The sequence below is a fragment of the Hemitrygon akajei genome, chromosome 6 (assembly GCF_048418815.1).
Source record: "Hemitrygon akajei chromosome 6, sHemAka1.3, whole genome shotgun sequence".
In the NCBI taxonomy this organism is placed as follows: domain Eukaryota; kingdom Metazoa; phylum Chordata; class Chondrichthyes; order Myliobatiformes; family Dasyatidae; genus Hemitrygon; species Hemitrygon akajei.
The window spans coordinates 88,511,709-88,530,571 of NC_133129.1; the positions used below are offsets into that span (position 1 = coordinate 88,511,709).

The 18,863-nt window shown below is 42.4% G+C and overlaps 1 protein-coding gene across 2 annotated transcripts in view; it reads right to left on the reverse strand.

Annotated features, from left to right (window-relative positions):
- The window catches only part of neurl4 (neuralized E3 ubiquitin protein ligase 4), a 127,565-nt gene that overhangs the window by 75,349 nt on the left and 33,353 nt on the right, over nt 1-18,863 (reverse strand). For both annotated transcript variants that reach the window (XM_073048767.1, XM_073048766.1), the window contains exons 3-7: nt 17,959-18,224; nt 11,140-11,251; nt 7,537-7,625; nt 6,191-6,263; nt 3,253-3,514 (exon numbers count right to left, since the gene is read on the reverse strand). In XM_073048767.1, the coding sequence (XP_072904868.1) occupies nt 3,253-3,514; nt 6,191-6,263; nt 7,537-7,625; nt 11,140-11,251; nt 17,959-18,224 (802 nt within the window). The remainder of the gene's footprint in view (nt 1-3,252; nt 3,515-6,190; nt 6,264-7,536; nt 7,626-11,139; nt 11,252-17,958; nt 18,225-18,863) is intronic.

Here is an 18,863-nt window from a genome sequence, read left to right on the forward strand (position 1 = left end):
CTCTTGGTAGGGTCACTCATGCCAAATAGGTCAAAGGGAGAGGCCAGACTAAGAGTGGTCTACTGGTCTTCCAGGTTTGAGAGCTCAGCTCAGGGCTAACACCCCGACAGGTGAAGTAAAACTGTTAAGGGAACAGCGATGAAGAATCCTTCTGCATCTGAGTGCAATGGTATTCCTGAGTCTCCACACAGGACTTGCATGACTGACAGTCGTGGAAAACCAAGAGGATGCTACTGACGTGATGAAGGAAGCCCAGAACTCCGACAGAGATAGAGAACCTTCATTGCTGCCCTAAATGCCAGTGGCATAATGGGCAAAAGAAAAAAAACAACAGTGGTGTGCAGAAGAGCATCTCTGAATACATAACACAATGAACCTTGAAGCAGAGTGGCTGCAGCAGCAGAAGACCGCATACATACAGAAATGCACTCAGTGGACACTTAATTAGGTTACCTCCTATACCTAATAAAGTGGCTACTGAACATGTGTTTACTCTGTGAGCTACACGCAATCAATGAATTTCATTGTGCCCAGCTGTAAATGAAAATAAACTATTGAATCAAGAAGATGAGACTAAAGAGTCAAACAAATGCTTCAAAACTGACAATTTTGTTTTAAGCAAGCGAGTATGTTAGTTAATGCAATAGCTTTCTTAATGCTTGGTTACACAGTGGATTTCAATTAACTGGGCCATTGGTTAATCAGAGGATCCGCTTATTTGGGACAACTCTTAAAGAAAACAAAAACTAATCAAGAAAATAGCCGAGATTCCCTTCCACACACTCAAAATGCAGGAGGGGCTCAGCAGATCAGGCAGTGTCCGTGGAAATAAACAGATAATCAGCATTTTGGGCCGAGACCCTTCTTCAGAAGTCCTGAAGAAATGTTTCGGCCTGAAACGTTGATTATCTAATCATTTTCATAGATGCTGCCTGACCTGCTGAATTCCTCCAGCATTTTGTGTGTGTTGCTTTGGGTTTCCAGCATCTGCAGAATTTCTCGTGTTTGTGATTTATCTTTGTGTATATGGGACACTATGCCATTTCACTGGAACATGGCAAACTGCATTTTAACTAGCATCAGTCGCACGCACTAGTGTAGACATGATACTGTGCTTAAAGCAAACTGTTTTTTTTTAAATAGCACCAGTTGCATGTGCTCCTCTTCAAAAAAGCAGCAATTCTTGTCACTGATACTTGGTGAGAATTAAGCAACAAGTCAATTCAGAACTGTTTTGCTCATTACGATTTCAAGCATTCAGGCTTGGAGATGCCAGAAACTGCCAGGAGTGAAAATGATACGATTTCACTACTTCAACTAGTTAGGAACTACAAAGAATTTGAAGGTATCAACAATCATCTTAATGGTACAAACAAAATGAAGATTTGGGGAATGCAATCGCAAAAGCATCATATGAAAACTGTCCATTATCTGCACTGATTGTTTATTTACTTCAATCAGGAGAGCACGGCAGCCGTACGTGGGATGAATTCCTCTGTTGATAATTATTAGGAACTAATACACTTTTATATACTGTAGTAGTTTTGGTAGTGTTCTAATTTGTTCTGAATTTCATTGAAATACATAATTTGTTATTCAGTTAAATGGTAGTTGGTCTTTTTTATACTTTAACTATTGCTATGAAACTTAAGCTAATTGGGACAGCTGCTTAATTAGCCCATAATATATTGGTTCCTATGTGTCCTAACTAACCACAATACACTGTATTACCTAATACTGCAGCTCATTCCAAAATGGGCTGACACACAAGTTAAATGAATCTTCTCTTCTAATGGCAAGGTAGCACAGTGCTTCAATGCACTAGGTCAGAGGATCAGAGATTTTTCGGCTTTAGTAATAGCTGATTTGTGGATTTAATTTACGGCTTTTGCCACACTGCGCCCCATCCATTTACATAAACAAAAAGAAATCAACTTCAATTCTAAGTTTTAAACTGATTGCTTGCTCACAGGTAGGTGAAGGTGGTGACCCAGGTGAAGAGAGCAGTGAAAAAGGTATTTAATTTAGTATGCCTGCCCACATGGGTCAAGAGTTAGGGAGTCAGGTTTGAAGCCATACACAACATTGGTTAGACGGCAGTTGGAAAACCATGTACAGTTCTGGTCACCACACCACAAGAAAGATGTGAGAGCAACAGAGTGCAGGAGAAAGCAAGTCGCACGCACGCACACAATCAATGTTGAAAGAATTCAATATCTCTGGAGGGGAATAAATAGGCGATGTTTCAGGCCGAAACCCTTCATCAGGACTGGAAAGAAAAAGGCCGGGCAGAAGCCAGAAGGTGGGGGTTGGTAGGAAAAGGGGAAGCTGGTAGGTGATAGGGAAGTTGGGTATGTGAAGGTGATGAAGAGAGAAGCTGGGAAGTAACATTTGGAAAAGGGAGGGGGCTGAAACAATCTAATAGGACAGGCCAGTGGACAAATGGAATAAAGGGAAGGCTGAGGAGTACCAGATGGATTTAACCCCTTCCACATGGATTCTAACAGCATTCACTCTTCTGATCTCTTCCTGGGCTTTCTGGATGACCATGAACCAGAAGCCTTGCCCCAGTTCACTGAAGGAGGGGCAAGGCAGTTTGAACTGGGACAGTGTGCCTATCAGAAAGCATTGGTTCAGAAGACCCTTGAGAACCTCTACTGGTAGCTCATACCCACTAAAGAAAAGGTACAAAAGAAGTTTACCAGTGTTGGGGCTGAAGTTGGGGCATAATTCAGATTTGAATGTGGAGTGCAGTTTGGATTTAAAACACAGCTCAGAATAATTAGACCTTAAATGTCTGCATATGCATGAATGCGGCCTGGAGTCAGTGGAGATACACATCCATTTTGGTTGTCTAGAGCCTGGGTGTGAAGAGAGAGGGTTTGAAAATGATATGTAATTCAAAGGAAGCATTGTCAATACAATTGTCCTACTGTTACCTTTGATCTTTAGCATATAAAAAAGTCAATTTTAGGTTGGGAGGCCTCTTCCTCCAAGAGTGTCTCAGTATGATGCCTGCTGCTCGTTTCTGTTGAATAAAACACTTCTGTACCAACTAGTTCAGTGCCTCTCCGTTAACTTTGTTCACATCACAATAACCAGTACCTTGGTAAATCCTTTCTGCACCCTTTCCATAGTCTCCACATCTTTCCTGTAATGGACCAACCACAACTAGACACAAAACTCCAAGTAAACTTGAAAGTTCCAGAGCAGAACCGAACTCGGGAGCCAGCCAAGGGACCGTGGACTTACTGCGGCCTCAGGGCAGTCCGGCCGTCACAGACGATGGCAGCCTTCTGCCCGCAGTTGGGGTGGAAGAGTAGCCGCTCCACCTCACCATCCCCCGAATCGAAGACACGCCGCCCCACGTCCGGTGATAGCGCCCTCATGATGGCATTGTTCCTGCGCAGCCGGTCCGAGTGGTTGTGATTGTGGACGATGGTCACTTTCACCGCCATGCCATAGAGATCCACCACCCCGTAGACCGTGGGCAGGGTCTGGGTGGCTGCCACCCCTGAGAAAGAAATTCGGGTGAGGGGAGAGGAGAAAACACAGTGAGAGTGAGGAAAGATAAACAAAAGAGGATACAGATAAAAAGAAAGCAGAAAAGAAATTGAATCATTAAGTGAAATGATCTGATCTGATCTAAATTAGGAAGATAAATTAATGTACATTGCCTCTAAGAAGCATTCATTCCCCCCGCCCCCGGAAGTTTTCACATTTTATTGTTTTTCAACATTGAGTCACAATGGATTTAATTTGGCTTTTTTGGCACTGATCAACAGAAAAAGTGTCTTTTGGGTCAAAGTGAAAACAGATCTCTACAAAGTGGTCTAAATTAATTACAAATATAAAAGACAAAATAATTGATTGCATAAGTATTCACCCCCATTTAATATGACACACCAAATTATCACTGGTGCAGCCAACTGGTTTGAGGAGTCACATACTCAGTTAAATAGAGATCACCATGTGCAGTCAAGGTGTTTCAATTGATTGCAGTAAAAATACACCTGTATCTGGAAGGTCCAACTGCTGGTGAGTCAGTATCCTGGCAAAAATACACCATGAAGACAAAAGAACATTCCAAGCAACTCCGTGAAAAGGTTATTGAAAAGCAAAAGTCAAGAGATAGATACAAGAAAATTTCCAAGTCACTGAATATCCCTGGGAGTACAGTTAAGTCAATCATCACGAAATGGAAAGAATATGGCACAGCTGTCTAGAGCAGGCCGTCCTCAAAAACTGAGTGACCGTGCAAGAAGGGGACTAGTGAGGGAGGCCACCAATAGGCCTATGACAACTCTGGAGAGTTACAAGCTTCAGAGGCTGAGATGGGGGAGACTGCACACACAACAACTGTTGCCCAGGTGCTTCACCAGTTGCAACTTTATGGGAGAGTGGCAAAGAGAAAGCCAGTGTTGAAAAAAAAACTCTCATGAAATTTTGGCTGAAGTTTACCAGAAGGCATGTGGCAGACTCTGAAGAAGGTCCTATGGTCTGATGAAACCAAAATTGAGCTTTTTGGCCATCAGACTAAACGCTAGCTTTGGCGTAAACCAAACACCGCACATGAACAAAAACACACCATCCCTACTGTGAAACATGATGGTGGCTGTGAAGGTAGAGAGTAAAATGAACGCAGCAAAATACAGGGAAAACCTGATGCAGTCTGCAAGAGAACTGCGACTTGGGAGAAGATTTGTTTACCAGCAAGACAATGACCCCAAGCATAAAGCCAAAGCTAACAGGAATGGCTTAAAAACAATGTTAGTGTCCTGGAGCGACTAAGTCAGAGTCCACACCTCAATCCAATTGAGAATTTGTGGCTGGACTTGAAAAGGGCTGTTCTCTCAGATCCCCATACAATCTGACAGAGGTTGAACAGTTTTGTAAAGAAGAATGGGGAAAAATTTCAGTGTTGAGACGTGCAAAACTGATAGAGACCTATCCACACAGACTCAAGGATGTAATTGCTGCCAAAGGTGCATTTGCTAAATACTGACTTGAAGGGGATGAATACTTATGCAATAAATGATTTTGTGTTTAATAATTATAATAAATTTAGACCAATTTGTAGAAATTTGTTTTCACTTTGACACGAGAAAGTCTTTTCTATTGATCAGAGTCAAAGTTAAATTAAATCCACAGTGTTTCAATGTTGTAAAACAATAAAACATGAAAACTTCTGGGGGGGGGGGGGGTGGTGAATACATTTTATAGGCACTGTAGGTAAAATTAAAACACGTGACGCGGATCCTGGGGCTTCAGTATAAATCAGAATGTGTGTGTGTTTCCCCCAAGTGTTCCAGTTCCCGCATCCCAAAGACCAACAGGGCTGCTGTAAATTTTCCCCAACTCTGGGATTTTAGCGAAGATGAACTCTCCCTTTTCACAGATGCTGCTGAACATATAAAGAACTTCCAGCATCTTCAAATTTACAGTGTCTGCACCACTGTCTGGTAGGAGTGGGGGGGGGGGGGGGGGAAAGAGAGGGGGTACTCCACAGGATCGAAGCAGAGGTGCAAATTTAGGTCCATCTTGGGTACTAGCCTCCGTAGTATTCAGGACATTGTCAAGGAGCGAACCTTAAAAAGGTGGCATCCATCATTAAGGACCCCCATTGCCCAGGACATGCCCTCTTCTCACTGGAGGTGGTACAGGAACAGGCTGTCACTTACGCTTCAGGAACAACTTCTTCCCTTCTGCCATCTGAATTCCAAATGGCCATTGAACCCATTAACACTACCTCACTATTTTAAATTTTGTTTTTGCACTAATTTAATTTAGTTATTTAAAATACATTTATATAATTACAGTAATTCCTTTTATTCAATTTTTATTATATACTGCTGCTGCAAAGTTAACAAATTTCACAACATATGCCAGTGATATTAAAACTGATTCAGATTCTGCTCATTATCCACCTGGCTTCCATTTACAGGGAAAACACATATCAACAATATTAAAATAGTGACTGCTTTTCTGCAGATGTCCTGAAATGACATGACACAACCTTCCTGCTTCCCTTCAGTTGAACCAAATGCTGCACGTTCTGCCACCGTTTGTCCAAAAGTGAAATCAGGGCTTCACTAAATTGTGTCAATGTTGGGATAATAGAGACTGGTGGGACGACCAGACCAAGGTTACAGACTACACTGAGGACAAGTTAACCCGAAACTCGCCTTACCTTGGTCAATGCCATTTATGTAAAAGTGCAAGGCTCCACTGGACTTCCTCATGAGGCCGATGTGATCCCCTTCCTGTGGAAGGCAATAAAAGCATCTCAGACAACAAAATTAAACCTTGCCAACCTTCAATTAAAAACATTGGACAATAAAGAATACTTCTGGGTGTATCTTTTGGATTTGGAGCTGCTGTCATGAAAATCACAGAAATTTCCCAACCTCACACCATTTTTAAAAAAAAAAGATCACCTATATTTCTTACTTCAATTCATAATTCAAGTCAGAATAACTGATGCCACGATTAAGAAAGGAATTTTTGTTGGTCCACAAATCAAACAGGTCATCAATGACAAGTGATTTGAAGAACTTCTAGTGGGACCAGAGAAAATCGCATGGAAGGCATTCAAGGATGTTGTTGAAATTTTACTTGTCAATTACAGAGCACCAAACTACGTGCAGCTGGTTGGCAACATGCTTCAAACGTACAAAACCGTGAAGTGCAGCATCACAAAAGATTCATTTTCTGCACTCCCATTTAGACTTCTTCCCTGCAAATCTTGGCACTGTCAGTGACAAGCATGGTGAAAGGTTTCACCAGGAAAGTGCAGTCATGGAGAAACAGTATCAGGGTAACTGGAATCCATCGATGCTGGCTAATTATTGTTGGACACTTAAGTGAGAAGTCTCAGACACTGAGTAGAAATGAAAACAAAACATTTTTACCTCAGTTGAACTATTGAAAAGTGTCAGACTGTTATGCAATTAAATGCATTATATTCAATAAAATTTAATTTTGTTTCTCCAAATTCCTACGTGATATAAATAGTCTGAAATTATGTTTGTGTTCCACTTCAAGCAATCTATCATAAACAAAAAAAAAGATTTTTGCCCAATCTCCACTTTGACATCTCCACATGAACAAGTCAGATCAGATCCATTTATTGTTGTATACACCAGGATGCAATGAAATTTCCTGCTTGCACGAAGCTTACAGAGTAAACAGCACATCTGGGAAAAACAATGACAACAGTGCAGAGGCTGTAAGGAATCTGTAGCAGCACAAAAAGAATGCTAATGTGACAATATGGAAGAGGTGGAGTTAAGAGTCCAAGACCCTGTCAGCCACAGGGTCTTGATTCTTAGGGTTGTATATTGCATACATATTTTGACAATAAATGTACTTTGAATCTTTGAAACAGCAAGGCTTTCATACCACAAACAACAAACTTTACACTAGGTTGCGCTAAGAAGTCTGATTCTAATTCTCTGGAATTCCTCATTGGATCTGTGTGTATGCAACCTCCAGCTTTGCACTCTCTCGGTCCCGTGATACTGGAAGAGTCATTACCTGCAGCTCATCCAAGCTGAACTCACAGTACTCCCTCCGTGTCCCCTTCCCGTTGGTCAGGATTCCACAGCCGCTCATCATAATTGTCCCTGCAGGGATAAACAGACAGAAGGTTTGGACGCAGCTCCCATGGACCACACCAGTGCACCACACGCTCTCAGTGATGCTGCAGTAACAGAGCGTAGAACAGGACAGCACAGAAACAGACCCTTCAGTCTACAATACCTGTGCCGACCACGGTGCCAAACTACAGCAAACCCATTTGATTGTACATGACCCATACTTGTTCATTCCCTATCTGTTCATGCCCAGTAGTCATGTAATCACGTAAGATGTGATCAACAACAATTTCTCGAAGCACAGCTCTCTACAGAAGGATCCATCAACTAACACATCAAACCCTTCCAGAGAAAAGAGAAACAACGGCATCAACAAATCACAAGTAATCTCAGGATCTGGACAGCCAATCAAACACTTCCAATGGACCTCCCTCGAAGCTAGCCATTCATAACCTTCTACAGCTGAACTGTTCACAGTGTTTTGAGCCAGCCAGCCAGATCACAACGTTTAATCAACACCCTTTCAGACCCCGGAGGAGTATAAACCCAACATTCTGAGGAGACAACACCCTCAACTGCGCACTGATAGTGGCTTCTCAGTTGGAGATGAAATATCAGCAAACAGTTTGCTAAGTTCTGCGATCAACCAAACGTCCAAAGTAAGATGTCCTTCTAAGGGGTTGTTTAAGAGGTCGTCAGGAGGCAGTGGAGGCCATTCATGGATTGGGACTTCCAGACACAATCCTTCCTCCGTTCCCAATTGATGCTTGCCACAGGAGATAATCTGGGATGTTAGGGTGGATTCCCTTAAAGGAGACCATCTGCAGGTGACTTTGTTTAACATGAGGACACTGCAGCCACCACACAGTCCAGTGACATGGAATGTAAGACAACTGGGAACCCCTCATTGCTGTAGCCTTCCTCCACCTTACCTACTGTTGCGATACGTCATCATCTTCTCTCAGTTCCTCTGCTGAGGTCTTGGTTTGAACCTCTGCCTTGACCCTACCAGGAGCTAAACTCCAGACGGCATTGTTCTCAGGATTGCAAGTCTCTCCATCATGACAAAGTGGTAATCCTCAGAGAAGAGGCCTAAGTGCCCCCATCCACCCCCCACAACCCCAGGAAGCCCGCTGCATGCACCTACTATCCATGTTAAAAATCACTTCCCATGGGCACCTACTTTAAATTCTTTCCTCTCCCACCTTAAAGCTATGCCCTCTGGTACTTGACATTTCTAGCCTAGGAGAAAGATTGTCCACTCTATCAATGCCAGTCATAATCTTATAACATTCTTATCACATCTCCCCTCACCATCCACCACTCCAGAGGAAGCCACCAATAGATCAAAGTTCATATGTTCCAATCCAGGTAGCATCCTGGTAAACCCCTTCTGTATCATTAGCATACACTGCACAACATTTCACAACTTTTACTTCATTTTGATTGTGTTCCCATTCTGTAAATAACCTCATTTCATAGTTCTGGTTAATTTTTCACACTAACTGCCCCCAAACCCCTCCCCACCATTGAGCACATCTACACTGAGTGCTGTCACAGGAAAGCAGCACCCATTATCAATGGCCCCACACAACCCAGGACATGCTCTCTTCTTACTGCTGCCATCAGGAAGGTGGTACGGGAGTCTCAGGACTCACATCAACAGCTTCAAGAACAGTTATTACCCTTCAGCCATGAGATTCTTATACTAAAGGGAATAACTTCACTTGCCCCATCACTAAGATGTTCCCACAACCTACGGACTCACTTTCAAGGACTCTTCATCTCATGTTCTCAATATTTAATGCTTAATTATTATTATTTCTTTCTTTTTAGTTGTCTGGTTGACCAAATTGGTGTAACCATTCATTGATTCTTTAATGGTTATTATTCTATTAAGGATTTATTGTAAATGCCCACAGGAAAATGAATCTCAGGGTTGTATATGGTGACATATATGTACTTCAGTAATAAATTTACTTTGAACCAGATAGCTTCTGCAAATCATCCCCATGGAAACCCTGTCACTCCACATCAGAAATATTTCCATGTCCTTGTTATCCCTTCCCAAACATACTAACTTGTTTTCACTTTCCTAGTTTTGGCAAAATGCCTTCAAACTGAAACACTAACTCTGCTTCTCTCTCCAAGGATGCTGTCTGACCTGATAACTTTTTCCAACAGTCTACTTTTATTTCAAGCTTCTAGCACTTTTATTTGATTTTTCAGCACTTCATACCAGTAATCAATAGTTACTCAATGACCTCACCATCATGGAGGCTCAAAGCCCAAAGTAAATTTTATTACCCAGGTACATATCTGTCACCACATATAACCCTGAGATTACTTTTCCTGTGCACATACTCAGCAAATCTATTGAATAGTGACTATAACAGGATCAATAAAAGATCAACCAGAGTGCAGAAGATAACAAACTGTGCAAATAATAAACAGCAATAAATGAGAACATGACATAATGAGAAAGAGTCTTTAAAGCCTTGGTTAAGGTTTCGACATTTCACTTTAGCGGCTTTCTGTAAAAGCAGTCTGCCCAGTTGATAGAATGTTTTGGTTTTGGTTAAAGGGCCATATTGTTCAATGTAGGAATGTTGTGTTAGCCAGTCAGGATGGTGGGATCAGGAGAAAGTTCTAGGGAGAACTGGGCAGTGAGAGATTTGTGGTCAGTTGGCAGGAGATGCGGAGAGGAGATCGAGTAGATCTGACAGGAAGACACTATTGCAAGGAGTGCTTCATGAGATGAAGGAATCCAAAATCGGAAGTTCTAATGGTGACTGGTGATGAGAATTCTGCACCATGAATAGTGGTTATGCCCAACTTTTAGAAGAGAAGCTGAGCTCCAACAGTCATACACACATTTAGACTGTTCTAACTGTAATGGGCCCTTTAAATGTTTCTCCTTTCTTTGGTTTATCTTAATAGCTGCTTGATAAAGCTGAAATTGGAAAATATACTTTCTTTATAATTTTATGCTGATGTATCTGTCATTTCTTGGTGACTGGTAATTCTATATGGGCAGTATTTACACAGCATTCACTCAAATCGAGATTCTGTTAATCTGAACATCCCAACTTTCCAGTTTGGTTGAACCCCAAAACATACTGACCCTAGACGTATATTGTTTATGAAAGGTGGCCTTCTCCCACTGAGTCATGGCTGTTAGCAAGGTTAGCTATTGAGCCCGGTGAGAGGATTACAATTGCTTACTGTGAGATCACTGGTTGTGAGAACATCTCAGTGGATGGGCAAGTGAGTGCAGTTATCACTTTTATTCAAGAACCTTATTGCTGACGGGTAGTAACTGCTCCTGAACCTTGTGGTGCGAATCCTGAGGCTCTTGTACCTTCTCCCTGATGGCAGCCGCGAGAGAAAAGCATGGCCTGGGTGGTGAGGATCTTTGATGATGCATGCTGTTTCCCTGCGATAGTGTTTCACGTAGGTGTTCTCAATGGTTGGGAGGGCTTTACTGGTGCAAGATCTTACGTAAGACTCACAACTAAACAGTTTCAAGGCAGGATCTCCTGACCTGATCGGAGATTGGTCATTGTTGCCGGGTAGTCCAAGTTATTTGGATTATGCACGGTGATGCCAATCTCAATGGACCCAGACCATTTGTCAACCAGCTTGTCAATCCGGATCTGTGGCATGGATAAAAAAAAAGCATGTAGAAAGATGTTCTACAGATTTCTTTGCAAAATTTAATTAGATATAAACATTTTGTAATCTATAATACGTGAAAAACAGTGAATTCCGGTTAATTGGAACCACATTTTGGCCCAATTAAGCAGCTTCCCCAATTAGACAAAGTTTCTAAGAAATAGGTAAAAAGGTATGAAAATGAAACTATTGTTTAACTAAAAAATTGTGTTTAAATGAAACCAATGCTACTGCTGTACTATAAAACTGTGTATTAGTTATTGACTGAGCAATTCATCCTGTGTGCGCTGCCTCTATGAACGTCCAGGGAGGGGTAGCACCTCTGGTGTCGTGTCCATTCAGGGGCAGCTCACTCAGCTTTTGTCACTACTGAACACTCAGCTCTCATCTGTGGTTCCAAACAACAGTAGATACATCCCGCTCCACCACTTCGACAGGTGGGCTAAACCAGGTGAGGGTAGCCAGTGGACCTCACACCCCGGTGAGATAGGGACATGTCTGACCCAGCAAGTGAAGTCAGCTCCAGTGCACTGGGAGGATTGGATCTACAATGAGATCCAACGGCCAGGAAGGTGGTTCTGCAATGCTCCGTGGAGAGCGAAGAGCATGGCGAGGCACAGAAGTAGTCATGATCAATCACTGCAACCAAGGAATACCCCAGTTTGTGGTGATTGCTTGTACCACCGGACCTGGACTTCCGAGGCCGAGAGAGTAAAATTGCTCCAGGCTTTTTAAAAAAACTTTAAAATCTCTCCAGCACAGGTTTCACTGTCATCATCGGACACAACGGACAACCAACATTGCTGTGTTCTTCTGATTAACGGTAAATGAAGAAAATAATGGACTGTCTTCATTCAATGCTTTTGATGACAGCATCCATCAAATGTTCATTTTCATTGTAACATTCAAGATAATTATCGATATCTTCAAATTCTTCATAGTTCCCAACTTGCAGAAGTAGTGAAATAGTTTCCTTTTCACTCCTGGTTATTTCTGGCATCTCCAACTCTGAATGCTTGAAATTGCAGTGAGCAAAACAATTCCAAATAGTCTTACTGTTTATTTCTCGCTATACCACTCCTTCAGCTAGGGTATTCCTCCTTCCGAAAGAGTGCTGGAAACAGATTCTCACAACTTTCAATAACTATCTAGACAAGCACACGAATTGCCAAGACATGGAGGCTCTTGCCAAATGGTGGATATGGGATATACAGATGAAAGGAATGGACCTAGCTATGCTTATGGCCTGTTTCTGTGCTATACGACTCTATGACAGTATCTTGATAATGACATGTTCACTTTGAAGTCTGATCTACAACCTGAAGAACTAGAGTATATCCAGAGCCAAATTTCAATACCCTATTGGAATTCATGTAAAAGGTAAAGCTTCAGCCTTGGGCAGAATGCCATCGGGGAATCATGGTAGGTTCAGAGGTGACATGGAGTAACAGGACAACGATTCTGATAACATTAGGCACAAAGGACCACAGTGTAGTTTATGTGCCAAGATGTCAGTTTGTTGTGATTTTGATATGAACCACAATTTTAAGACTACAAAATACAGGACCAGAATTAAGCCATTTGGACCACCGAGTCCATTCTGCCATTTTATCATGGCTGATCCAGTTCCCTTTCAACCCCAATCTCTTCGTGCCCTGACTAATCAAGAATCTATCAACCTCTGCCTTAAATATACCCAATGACTTGTCCTCCACAGCCATCTGTGGCAACGAAGTCCACATATTCACCACACTCTGGCTAAAGAAATTCCTCCTCTTCTCCATTCTAAAAGGATACCCTCTATTCTGAGGCTGTGTCTTCTGGTCTTAAACTCCACTACTATAGGAAACATCCTCTCCACATCCACTCTATCAAGGCCTTTCAACATTCGATAGGTTTCAATGAAGTCACCCCTCATTCTTCTGAATTCCAGAAACAGAGCACAGTGGTGAGAAAAGGGTTAATGATGGGTTGAAAAGAAGCTGATTTATAAGGAAAGGCTGAAAAGAGAATCACTTACAGAGTCAAAGTTGTACAAAGCAGAAATACATCTTTCAGCTTAGCGTGTTCATGATGATCTTTTTGCTAATCGCTACAGTACTGTGGTGCACTAAGAGTCTTAATATTTAGGCTCTTAAGTAGATGAGCTTTATCTACACAAACAGCATCTTCTACACCTGGGTGGCGTGGCTCGGTAGGCTGGAAGGGTTTGTTCCCACTTGCATCTCAAAATAAAATAAATATGATAAGATGTGTCCTTGATCTTACAATCCAACTCATTTCGATCTTGCACCTTGTTTATCTGCACTGTATATTCTCTGTAGCTGTTACACTTTATTCTGCAATTTGTTATTGTTTTACCTTGATCTATCTCAATGCTCTGTGTAATTATCTGTTCTGTATGAACAGTATGCAAGACGAGCTTTTCAATGTATCTCAGTACACGTAACCATAATAAACCAATTCCTCTGGCTGATATCAACTACTGTGAAGAAAAAAAAACTTTCCCTTCAAATCCTCTTTAAAATCCCTTCCTCTCACTTTAATACTATGCTGTCTTACTTGAGGACTGAGGCTCAGAAATTCCTATCAAATTTTCATCTCTTTCCACTAAATATCTCCGTAATAGCTAGTTCAGGAGTGGCATAAAAATGTTGTTGGCACATGGTATGCGGTGCTGCCCCGATATTCTTTAAACCCATGCATAATAAAGATACGTAATGATTATCTTTACTGCCAAATGAAACAGGGAATGATCTTTTACAACCTGAGAGCAGCGACACACACAAAATGCTGATGGAACTGAGCAGGCCAGGCAGTATCAGGTCTCGACTCAAAATGTCGAAGTCCTGCTGAAGGGTCTCGGCCAGAAACATTAGCTGTACTTTTTCCCCCATAGATGCTGCCCGGCCTGCTGAGTTTCCCCCAGCATTTTGTGTGTGTTGCTTGGATTTCTAGCATCTGCAGTTTCTCTCATTTGTAAAAGCGTGATATGTTTTCACAGGAAACATCTCACGCCAACTGGCACGAGCTAGAACACATTAGGTAATTTGTTTTGAAATCCTCACATACCTGGTGTTTGGATAGTGAACAGTTACAATAACATAATTTCTAAATAGTATTGATATTTCTCAATTCTCTTTTTAAAAATTAAATCTGCAAGACAAAAGAACAGAATGAGGCCATTCAGCCCATCCAGACTACTCTGCCATTCCATCATGGATGATTTATATTCACCCTCAACCTCATTCTCCTGCCTTTTCCCCGTAACCTTTGGCACCCCAATTGATCAAGAACCTATCAACTTCCGCCTTTAAACATATTCAATAACTTGGCCCCCACAGCCATCTGTGGCAATGAATTCCAGATTCACTACCCTCCACCTTAAGAAATTCCTCCTGATCTCCGTTCTCAAGAGATGTCTCTTCATTCTGAGACTGTGCCCTCTGGTCGTAGACTCACCCACTATCGGCAACTTCCTCTCCACATTCATTCTATCTAGGCTTTTCAATTTTCAATTGGTTTCAATGATATTGTGGCGACCCACTTCCTAGCGCACTCGAACTGGCTCACAAATAGTCAGCGCGCCGGCATAAAGGCCAGTCCCAAAAGGGCGCCACGTCTGCTTCACCAACAAAGGGAAAAGCTCGCGCGGGACTGTGAGTACGTGTCCCCTATAGCATCTGCGCCCGGGACAGGACTGTGAATATGTGCCTCCTACAGCATCCGCGCCCGGGGAGGGCGGGATCAGGGAGGCTTTAAAGCGAAGCTACGAAGTTCGAATAAAATCTTCTTTAACTGCAGTTTACCGACTCCGTGTCGTTATTTCAGCACTGCGTGTAGCACACCGCTACAATATCTCCCTCATTCTTCTTCTAAACTATTAATAAATTCTAAATAGTTTCTCTGAAGTATTTTATTTCAATCTGTTATATTTTATTGTAACTAATCAATCAATGATAATTTCTGCTCAAAATAATTGAGGTATGCTAGTGTATTTTATTTTAAAAAGTTTTATTTTATTTAAACACATCATGGTAATTACAGTGGAGCGAAGGGAAATGCAGAGGCAGAGAGAGGAGTTGGCCAGATTTGATTGGAAAAGAACACTGGCAGGGATGACGGCAGAGCAGCAATGGCTGGAATTTCTGGAAGCAATTCTGAAGGCGCAGGATATATACATCTCAAAGAGGAAGAAGTATTCTAAAGGAAAGACGACACAACCGTGGCTAACAAGAGAAGTCAAAGCCAACGAGAGGGCATATAATAGAGTAAAAATTAGTGGCAAGTTAGAGGACTAGGATGCTTTTAAAAGCTAACAGAAGGCAACTAAATTGTCACTAAAGTAAAGACGGAATGCAAAAGTAAGCTAACCAATAATATTAAATAGGTTACCAAAAGGTTCTTCAGATACATTAAGTGTTTAAAAATAAGGTGAGAGTGGATATTGGACTACTGGAAAACAATGCTGGAGAGCTAATAATGGGAGACAATGAAATAGCGGATGAACTGAATAAGTATTTTGCATCAGTCTTCACTGTGGAAGACACTAGCAGTATGGTGGAAGTTCCAGGTGCTAGGGGTCATGAAGTGTGTGAAGTTACCATAACCAGAGAGAAGGTTCTTGGGAAACTGAATGATGAAGGTAGATAAGTCACCTGGACCAGATGGTGTACACCCCAGGGTTCTGAAAGAGGTAGCTAAAGAGATTGTGGAGGCATTAGAAATGATCTTTCATGAATCACTAGATTCTGGAATGGTTCCGAAAGACAGGAAAATTGCAAATATCACTCCACTCTTCAAGAAAGAAGAGAGGCAGAAAAAAGGAAACAATAGGCCAGTTAGTCTGACCTCAGTGGTTGGGAAGATGTTGGAGTTGATTATTAAGAATGAGGTCTCAGGGTACGTGGAGGCATATGATAAAATAGGCCATAGTCAGCATGGTTTCCTCAAGGGAAAATCTTGCCTGACAAATCAGTTGGAATTCTTTGAAGAAATATCAAGCAAGATTGACAAAGAAGAATCAGTTGATGTTGTGTATTGTGTACTTGGACTTTCAGAAGGTCTTTGACAAGGTGCCACACAAGGCTGCTTAACAAGCTACAAGCCCATGGTATTATGAAAGATTCTAGCATGGATAAAGCTGTGGCTGATTGGCAGGAGACAAAGAGTGGGAATAAAGAGAGCCTTTACTGGCTGGCTGGTGGTGACTAGTGGTGTTCCACAGGGGTCTGTGTTGGGACCAATTCTTGTCAATGATTTGGATGATGGAATTGATGGATTTGTTGAAATGTTTGCAGACGATATGAAGTTAGGTAGAAAGGCAAGGTAGTTTTGAGGAAGTACAGAGGCTACAGAAGGACAAACAGATTAGGAGAACGGGCAAAGAAATGGCAGGTAGAATAGTGTCTGAAAGTGTTCAGTTGGTCATACACTTTGGTAGAGGAAATGAAAGGGTTGTCTAATTCCTAAATGGAGAGAAAATACAAAAAAACTGAAGTGCAAGTGGACTTGGGTGTCTTTGTAAGGTAAATCTGTGGAATTCTTTGACACAGGCAGCTGTGGAGGCCAAGTCTTTAGGTATATTTAAGGCAGAGGTTGACAGATTCTTGATTGGTCAGCGTATGAAGGGATACAGAGAGAAAGCAGGAGAATGGGGCTGAGAACAAAATGCATCAGCCAAGATGAAATGGCACAGCAGACTTGATGGGCCAAAAGGCCTAATTCTGATCCTTCATCTTACGGTCTTTGGTAACAGGCCTTTTCGGCCCATGAGCCCATGTGACAAATTAACTTACTAACCTATACCTCTTTGGAATGTGGGAAGAAACCAGAGCACCCACAGGAAACCCATGCAGTCACAGGGAGAATGTACAAAGTTCTTAGAGGCAGCTGCAGAAATTGAACCCAGGTACGCTGTCATCGTAACAGCGTGGTGCTAACTGCTGGGCTATCATTCCTCTCAAGATTATCACAGTTTGGGCACATGCTCTCAAAAGGTTCATCACTCCTACCTTAGGGTAGGCTTGGACTAGCCATAAAGAAAGATCTGTCACTACACCTTGCTGTTACGTGAATGAAGTCACCAGAGAGAAGTGCTGGTAGATATGAAGCAGTCTCTTTATTCCACAAAATGAGATATCGCCAGTATTATACTGAGACCCCTTGTGGTGGAAGAAGGTCTGCTTGACCCAACACTACATGTCATTTCATGTGCTAAATATCAAAGGACGATGTAGACAAATCAATATATATGTTTCTTTTGAACTCCATGTAACAGTTTCAAATGTCTGTATCTTCCCACCATCACACCCAAAATAAGTGTTGTATCCATGCAATGGGGTGTTGATTGGATTTGTGCATTTGTAGACAATTAGTTAACTGCCTGTTTCCTGGTCAGTGGTCTGCATGTTACTGTTCTGAGCTGCGTTTAAAATTTTAATCTTCAATGCATATTCAGGCCTAAGGTTGGTTGCTAAAGTCACTATTCCCTTTATGCCCAAACTCCAAAAACGGCAGAACACACCTTGTCCTGACATCCAACCGGCCCCCCCCCCCCACCCACCAGTGAACAGCAGAAAAGCAAGGCAGGTATGGTTCTGGAGTGACTGAACATGAATAAGATGATATCGATGAGCAACTGGCTTGTGGCCCAACAACAGATGGACAATCCCACTGCCAAGCTCACCTCAAACATCTCGTTGTCCCGCAGCGGCCGGTTGGTCATGACCACGCCGTTGTTGAACTCGTCGAGTGGCCGCCTCCTCTCTGCCGTCTTGTTGTTGTTGCTGAGCTTGATGAGGGTGCCGCACTTCTCGTGGAAGAGCAGGGCGTCGTTGGAGGTGACGGAGCAGCCGTCCAGGGGGCTGCCCAGGCTGACATTCAGCAGGTTGCCGTTGTACGCTGAGAGGATAGCGTTGTTCACAACGTCGGAGAGCTCCATCCCCACAAAACCTAGAATTAGATTTAGATTTACTAATACATGTATATTGAGAAACAAAAAATGTGCTGTTTTTATTAACAACCAACACAACCCGAGGATGTGCTTGGGGCAGTCCGCAAGTGTTGCCGTGCATTCTGGTGCCAACACAGCATGCCCAAAATATTTTATATTTTTGAATTTAGAGATACAGTGCCAAAGATACATCCAGCCCTTCGAGCTATACCATCCAGCAACCCCCAACAATTCCAATTTAACCCTAACCTGACCACGGAACAATTAACAATGACTAATTAATGCACCCAGTAATCTTTGGACTACGGAAGGAAACCCAGGGAATTCCATGGGGAGGACGCACAGAGGATGCTGAGATCGAACTCTGAATTCCGTCTCCTTGAACTTGCTGGTGTGAGTCCTGAGGCTATTGTATCTTCTACCTGACGGCAGCAGTGAGAAGAGAGCACGGCCTGGGTGGTGGGATCTCTGATGATGGATGCTGCTTTCCTGCAACAACGTTTCATTTAGAAGGGCTCAATGGTGGGGAGGGCTTTACCTGTGATGGACTGGGCCATTGCCACTACTTTTTGTAGGATTTTCCTTCAAGGGCATTGATGTTTTCATACCAGGCTGTGATGCAGATATAAAGACCAAAT